General features: G+C 47.4%; 1 protein-coding gene across 1 annotated transcript; it reads left to right on the forward strand.

Annotated features, from left to right (window-relative positions):
- The first annotated feature begins 557 nt into the window (after positions 1 to 557).
- Positions 558 to 3,652, forward strand: LOC149349345 (uncharacterized). The gene is made up of 3 exons (XM_089575441.1): positions 558 to 1,227; positions 1,882 to 2,041; positions 3,612 to 3,652. Exons 1-3 carry the CDS (start codon positions 1,075 to 1,077, stop codon positions 3,650 to 3,652), a joined length of 354 nt encoding a protein of 117 aa, XP_089431567.1. The 5' UTR covers positions 558 to 1,074.
- Positions 3,653 to 8,168: the final 4,516 nt, after the last annotated feature.

Raw genomic sequence — 8,168 nt, forward strand, 5'->3', positions numbered from 1 at the left:
ATGTATGTATTTTATGCAACTTGTGCCAAGTATTAAAAAAAAGGCAGTGCACCGCATCTGGCTGAAACCAACAACATATTGTTTGCCATCATGTAGCACCCCTGAGAGTACTTTTATGTTGTTTAGTTAGTTACTTAACTAGGACCAAGTATGCTAAATGTTTTGTGCAAATTTTAGAGCCAAGTGAATTTATTAATTATAGAGGGGGTTCAGAAAACTGGCTGTTTTTTTTGCCAATGCACCTCCTACTTGGTCGTTTTTCCCACCATTTAAAGAAAGGCCGTGAAATGTGGAAAATACCACATGGCTGCAGTCATGTGCTGTCATGTTGCAGTGCTTTCAACCAGGTTTTGAACAAATGAAACATGCATGCTGACCGTGCCCAAACCAGCGGCCGCTGTCGCTGTCAGCATAGTCTTGAAAGCACGTCACCACATTTGACTGGAACACAGAAAATGCGAGCCATGATAAGCAATGAGTCTTCTCAGACGGAGATGTTTTGCATAATTTATCGTAGTTCATTAACTAAGTAGATAGAATACAAAAATACTCTGCACTGCACGACAGCAAACATTATGTCGTTGATTTCATCTAGCTGCGCTGCCTCACTATTTTAAATCTTTGGCAAAAGTTATGTGATGACCACCAGTCTCAACTGCCCCTATCATATATACTTTTTTCCCTGCATTTTTAAGTGCAGGACAGCAGCAAAACACAATGTGGGAGTGCTGATGCATGAGATATAGCCCTTTTTTTGTGGTTTCATGCTATGCATTGCCAATGTAGTTCATCAACATGCATCATCATTAGTCATATTGCATGAATGGCTGTGAGAAAATTTTTACTCCTGCTGCAAGCCAACTGAGTACAGGTAGGCATTAGTGGTATGTGCGATGTGGAAAATTGCAGTGTGAGATACGGTGTTACGCTACTAGGTGCTCTGTATTGGACGAAATTCTTCACATGTGATTAACTTTGTTGCCATGGTTGGTGCATTTCTTCTACAGCCTGTGAAATGTTTCCCTTCCAGGTTTTGAGCAGAGTACAACACGCCTGTTGAATATCATTCGCTACATGCTGCAGCAGCAGGGAGAAGTGATTTTGAAGGCAGCATCTTCTACCTCAGTGGCACCACCTTGTACGCACTTGATTGAGCAGCCTTTCAGCTGCTTGGAGCAACTACTTGAATTTGATGATGGGCTTGACAGAGAAGCAACAGACACATTGGTATGTTTCCACATCTTTTCTGGTTCATTTCTTATTGTTGCCAAGTACACAGTTACGATACTTTTCTAGAAACAGCGCATTTGTTATCAGTTATTGTAAATAGTCGAACCCACTTATAACGATACTGGTTTTAACAATATTACAACAATGAAAAGCTTCTGCGCCGTCCACTTTTGTATATTTTCTATGGTAAAATAACCCGCTTATTACAATGCCCCCATGCCACATTATCGGTTATAACAGTGAAGTCTGGCTCCTGAGTGCTCGTGCCAAAAGTTAGTGGAATGCGAAATCCTTGCGTTTCTTCGGGATTTCTCAAGCTGAGAGGCAGCCACGGCAACCTTCTTGTATTTTTTACAAGGCCTCTTTCGGAGCCACCAAAAGGATGCCTCGGCGGAGCTCGCATGTCACTTGCCGTCCGTGACCCCTCTTTGAAGTTGTTATTCTTTTTTTATAACAGTTATCGGTTATAACAGTGGCATTTTCGTGGCACTTGAATATTGTTGTAAGTGGACTCGACTCTACATGATTGGAGATATTTATTTGTTTTTCAGTCCACTTCAACCTGAGCACTTTTGAAACCATTGTGTTACTTCTCAGTGCTTGAGGTAATTTTTTCCTCGTTGCATGTGTTGTGCTTGTGTGTGTATGCAGGTTAAAGAGTTCATGGAGCTTGGGGGCAGCGACGGAAATTGGGCAACAAAAAGAATCCTGGCGTACTGCATGAAAGATGAGGTGGCCGCAAAGTTTTCGTGGATGGGGCGAAAGGGGAAAGTCAACTTCTCAGCCCTGAAAATTGCCAAAGCAGTCAAAGGTGTGTGGCATACTTCTTTAAGATTGCTTATTAATTTTGTTGCACCCTATTTGCCGAAAATTGACTTTTCATGTGCATCTTGTGTAATTTTTTTTTAATACTGGATTTATGCTGGGAATCACTGCCTATAAGCGGAAGATGCATTTGCTGACTATCCCATCGTGAACATGGGTTCATGAAAAAAGCTTTGGAGTGTGTATTGCAACTTATTGAATGGCTCAAGTTCTGAAGTAACTGTTTGCGATAAGGGATATGCAGTGCAGTAGTGTGAAGTGTTGTTTTGCTTCAAGCGTGTTTAAACAAGCAAGTGGAGGAGAAATCAACATGTTAACCGTGCACAAACAACTAGCTCCAGTGCTTTTACAGCTACTTTTGAGGGCATATCTGGAGCACTTTATCAATACCAAGGCATGTAAATGCTGTAGAGCTCTGGGCTCATATAGCAATGTTGCATGTAATGCAGTAATATACAAGGTGTTTCACATAATTCTTGAATCAAGGATTAAAAAAATGTGATGCACCGGAGCTGGGTGAAACCAGAGACATTGTTCCTCATCGTGTGGCACTCTAGAATATATTGAAGTTCCGTTTACTTAGTTAATTAGCTTATGTTAATTATGCAAAATTTTTAATATTCACATTAGGGTGACATACTTTTCCTGAAGTTCTGGAGGGGGCTATGAAACAACCAATTCATTTTTTTTAACGATGTATCTTCTATGCGGCACTTTTTTCCAGCATTTGAAGAAAGCCTACGAATTATGAAAAAAGCCGCGTGATTCCGCTCTTGCGCTACCGTATTGTGGCACTGCCAAGCATGTCCTGAGTGAACGAAGCGTGCGTGCTTGCCACCTCAAAGTGAGTGGTCGACGTCGCTCTCAGCACAGTCTTGAAAGCGTGTCAGCACATTCTTCCTGAACATGGAAAGTGCGCAACGGGATCTCCGATAAGGTATAAGCATTCCATCGACAGCTATTGAGCCATCGCATAGACAAAAATGAAAGGGAAAGCAGTGAAGTCACGCATTTCAAGGCAGCCTCCGTTTTTTTTATTACATTATTTTATCATTTTGCAGCGCGTCGATCTGAGCGGTGGCTGCTCACTTGTGCTTGGTGAGCACTCACGTTTCGTTCAAAACACGGTTGGGAGCGCTGGAATATGGTAGCGCATGAGCGCAGTCACGTGGATTTTTTTTATATTTCACGCGCTTTCTTTGAATGCGGGAAAAAAGGACCACGTAGGAGGTATGTCGCTACAAAAACTGATTCAGTTCTTTCTTTACTTCCTCTACATGTTAAAGACATGTGACCCTAAAGTTAATAATAGAAAATTTGCATTGTTTTTCTCAATAAATAAATAAATTGAATTAAAAATAATCTGAGGAGTGCCACGTGATGGGGAACAGTAAGCTGTTGGTTTCGCCGAGCTCCGATAAGCCACTTTTTTTAAAATCCTTGATTCATAATACGTGAAACACCCTGTATAATATGCTAACATAATGCAGTGCCACACAATAGTAAAAGGTATGCCTGCATGGAGCTGTTTTATTGTGCTATACTTTCTTTTTCAGTTGCTGCGAACAAAGCACCTAACAGCACTCGTCATCGTTGAGGCCGCAATAAAATCATGGTTGCTGCACGCACCTGAGCGTCTCCTACCCAAAGCACCAAAGCAACCTGAAAAGGACTAAGTGCATCAAGCAGCAGGTGGCAAAATTCGTGGAGCATGAGTGCAGGACATACTTTTCTTTAGCAGCAAAAATAGTCAACCTTTTTTTAGTCTTGTTTACTTCATGTGGAGCATTGCAGCTATTTGATCTCGCCTAGTGTTTTTGCTGGTGGTGCGTAAGCATTATTTTTTTACATTTTTTATTTGCATTTTTATTCCAAATTTTTACTTCGCGCGACATTTTCTGGAAGAGAAAGAGTATGATTTCCAGTGCATTGCAAGTTTGTCTAAGTTTCAGTTTACATCGTTTTGTTGGTTTTATTCTACATGTGTGCAAGCCAGTGAGGCCTTGTTTATTTATTTATTTTACCCTCAGGGCAAAGCATTGCAAAGGAAAGTGGGTTTATATTGTGTTTTAAAAGTTATATCTAGCGAAATCACTGACAGTGATGCATAATATATGCTATTTATATTCTGTGACCTTATTTCACTCATGCAGCACCTCTAGCATGAGAGCAGGATGTAGTTGTTTCATTAGCCACAACACCAATCAGCTTTCTTCTAGTCTTGTTTCCTTCATGCGTAGCATTGCTATTTGGTCTGGCCTTGTGTTTTTGCTGGTGGTGCGTAAGCATTACTTTTTGCAGTTATTTGCAATTTTCATTTAAGTGACATTTTCTAGAAGAGAGAGTGGTGTATTTCCAGGGCATTGCAAGTTGGGTCTATTTCAGTTTCAGTTTACATGGCTTTGTTCTACATGTGTGCAAGCCAGTGAGGCCTTGTTTTAGCTATTAGCTATTTGGTCTGGCATGGTGTTTTTGCTGGTGGTGCGTAAGAATTACATTTTTACAGTTCTTATTTGATTTTTAGTTTACATGACATTTTTCAGAAGAGAGAGTAGTGTATTTCCAGTGCACTGCAAGTTGGGTCTTTTTCAGTTTACCTGGTTTTGTCCTACAGGTGTGCAAACCAGTGAGGCCTTGTTTGTTGTTTCAAAAGTTGGAGCTATATATAGTTTTATATTCTTTTAAAAGTTAGAAGCGAAATCACTGACAGTGATGCATAATTATTTGATGTTATTTTACTCTTGTAGTTCTTGTTTTTTGGCTAGTGCTGAGAACACTCATCTGCTGCCTCTGTCTGAATTTGTGCTAAGTTGTTGGCGCCTATTGTAATGCACAAGTGATATGCATCTCTGAATTTATTAGGTTCGTACATATTTTGTTAGGTGACCAGCGTTGTTCTTTGGCACTTGTAATGCCTCAGTGCTAGAAGTAGTTCTCTATGCTGTGGATTAAGCTTTTGGTACTAGAAATGAATAAAAGTGTATGCGGAAGTGTTTATTCTCTTACTGTAAGTGTGGCTCGCCTTTTGAATCTGTTTTTCATAGGCGCAAGCTATATTTTCATTGGTGCATGTCAATACTGCAACATCAGTGTCACACAGATTCTGCAGATAGCCGTGGTGTTTACACCAACTGCGCTGTGCAGCTTGGAGCTGAATTATGCAACAATCACAAACCAGTCGCAAACCTATTGATTAGCCCTGCCCCTGTTTATATGCTCACTGGTCAGGCCCTGCCAGTAGCAGTGGGACTAATCGATCAGTTTGTGACTGGTTTTGGGATGTGATCATTGCACAACTAGGCCCAAGTAGAAAAAATGAACATCCCGCAGGCAACCTTTAGTGGTCCGTTGTTGGTCCTACGGATGTCTGACGGACCTTGAATAATTAAACTACAATAACTTTCCTGCGTCCGTATAACATCCGAATATCCGCTTCCGATGACCGCTGGAGCACCCTTGGACTGCCAATTCGTATGCAACTTGCAGTCCTGCGGACATCCGGTGGAAATCCTTCGGTGATTTGCGGACGACCAGCGGATGTACGAAACGTCCGAAAGCGGTAATCCGCTGGACATCCAAGGGAGTTTCAATGCCCATTGGGCAGAAACGTGGCGCTGAAGCCATAGGCCGTCGGCGTTTGTTGTGTTCATTGGCGTTGGCGTGGACAACATTTTACATTCCGATCATTTTAAGGAAATCAAGTGCGCCTAATGGCTCCCTGGGTCAGTGGACGCCTGAATCGTGCTTATAGGTATAGGTGGGGTATTGAGAGAGAGAGATTCGGGGTGCAGGCATTGAGAAGGTTGTGCCAGTAACGCGGCGCTAAAGCCATAGGGTGTCGGCATTCCTTGTGTTCATTGGCGTTGGCATTGACAACATTTTACACTCCGATCATTTTAAGGAAAGCAAGGGCGCCTAATCGCTCCCTGAGTCAGTGGACGCCTGAATCGTGCTTATAAGTATACGTGGGGTCATGAGAGACAGATGTGGGGTTCAGGCATTGACAAGGTTGTGCCAGAAACGTGGCGCTGAAGCCATAGGCCGTCGGCGTTAGTTGTGTTCATTGGCGTTGGCGTTGACAACATTTTACACTACGATCATTTTAAGAAAAGCAAGTGCACCTAACGGCTCCCTGGGTCAGTGGACGCCTGAATCGTGCTTATAGGTATAGGTGGGGTGATGAGAGAGAGATGCGGGGTGCAGGCATTCAATTCAATGTTTATTTTCCAACTCTAGGTTGGGGGGCACCTCAGCGAAAAAGCAGTTTCTCTCTGCTTGAGAGTGTCGAGGGCCCTCGCATACATCAGCAGGCGACAGTTTTAGCACCAAGTGGTGCATGAAGGGCCGTGAGGCAGGTAGGGTCCCAAGGCACACTGGGTGGGAGGTAGACTGAGGCCACTGTGGTGTCCGTGCTGCCCATGCGGACGCGCACAGCACCGATCTCCAGGTGACCCAAGTCAGGGTCATCGGCTGCCGGGACAGTATGGGGGATCCCATTCCTGACATAGATGGCCGTGCGTGGTCTCTCCTGGGGGTGGGCGTCCTCCAGGCAGGGGGCGTCACTGCAGTCCTGGAGGGAGCAGCAGGAGCGGCCCGAGTACCCAGTGTACCCTGGGAGACGGGAGGATTCTGCAGGGATCCGGGTCTCCTGGAGAGCCATGACGTCGTAGTCCAGGGAGCCCTGCAGAACAAGGTCTTTTATATCGGCCCGCCGGGCACGCAGGGAATTGACGTTCCACTGCATGACCCGGGGCCGTGAGGGGGCCGAGTTACGGCGATCCATGATGTTGGGTGGAGGGGCCCTCGGCAGCAAGGACAGCCATTCACATCTGACATGCGCCCGAGTCACGGGGGAGCTGTGGCAAGAGGGCCTGGACAGCAAGCCGCAGGGCTGCCGTCACCGTCTGCTGGGCATCCTGCGCTGGAGAGCGGGCTGGGACCCCGGCAGCAGGGCGGGAAGGTCCGGGGCCCCGAGTCTGCAGGGCCTTGGCATAGCTGAGCCCCCGGGTGACCCTGGAGGATCCGGGTCCCGGTTCCCTGGGAGGCTGCTGCTGGTGGCGGATCTGGGCCCTGGCCGCCCGGCGGGCCCCAGGCTCTGCATGCCTGCGGAGAGCAGTCGCCACCTTACTTTGCTCCCTCCAGATGGGACAGGAGGGGTCCTCCGCGCAGTGGCGTCCGCCGCAGTGGATACAGCGGGGGACGTCAGCCCTGCAGGCTCCGGATTCCCTGGGCTCGGACCACTTCCCCATCCTTCTGAACCCTTCCTCCCGAAGGCGCAGGAAGGAAAAAGTGTACAAAATCACTAAGTGGCCCATGTTCAGGGAACTCGCAAAAGACATCCCCCATGCAGAGGACTTCCTGACCCTGCTGGGCAAGTGTGCACAAAGTGCTACTGTGTCATGCTCTACCTCAGTGCAGACCCCTGTCCCCGACCTTCGCCTCCTGGGACTCCGAGCTGCCAGGAGACGAGCCGAGCGGAAGGCGGAGAGCACGTCGCTCCCAGAGGACTGGACGGCCTACCGGCGGATTGATGCTGTCTGCCGTCGCCAGGCGAACCGCTGGGCTAGGGAGGGCTGGGCTGGCGTCTGCCAGTCCATCCGCTCGGCACGGCAGTCGGCGACGGCCTGGCGACTCCTGCGGTCCCTCCTCCAGGTCGCAGCAAACCGACACCCAGTCCTCGGTGCCGCCATTGCCCGGGGGGTGTCGTACCAGGCACTGGCGGAGCAGCTGGCCGACCACCTCACCAAGGCTGCCCACCCGAGTCCAGGCCCCCCACTGGGACCTCCGTCCCAGTGTCCAACCCAACTTCCTCCTGTCCTTGCAGGTGCTGTTGGCGTGGCCTCCCTCTGCACTGACCCGATCACCCCACACGAGCTGCACAGGGCCCTCCATCGGTCCAAAAAGAAGAGCGCTCCTGGGGCAGACGGGCTCACATTGCAGATGCTGCGTAACTTGGATGCCCCGGAAAAGGCCCGCCTGCTGACCGTGTTTAACGACATCTGGTCGAGCGGCATCCTCCCGGAGAGCTGGACCACGGCCATCGTGGTCCCTATCCTCAAACCCCGCAAGCCCTCCAAGGAGCTGTCGTCCTACCGACCCGTCTCGCTGACCTC

Source organism: Amblyomma mixtum, chromosome 3, assembly GCF_055824585.1.
Source record: "Amblyomma mixtum isolate Tamu chromosome 3, ASM5582458v1, whole genome shotgun sequence".
NCBI classification, from domain to species: domain Eukaryota; kingdom Metazoa; phylum Arthropoda; class Arachnida; order Ixodida; family Ixodidae; genus Amblyomma; species Amblyomma mixtum.

Coding starts and splice junctions, on each gene's coding strand:
- LOC149349345 (XM_089575441.1), top strand. CDS start 1,075: ATGCTGCAGCAGCAGGGAGAAGTGATTTTGAAGGCAGCATCTTCTACC. Junction 1,228..1,881: donor GAGAAGCAACAGACACATTG/GTATGTTTCCAC, acceptor GTGTGTATGCAG/GTTAAAGAGTTCATGGAGCT. Junction 2,042..3,611: donor AATTGCCAAAGCAGTCAAAG/GTGTGTGGCATA, acceptor TTTCTTTTTCAG/TTGCTGCGAACAAAGCACCT.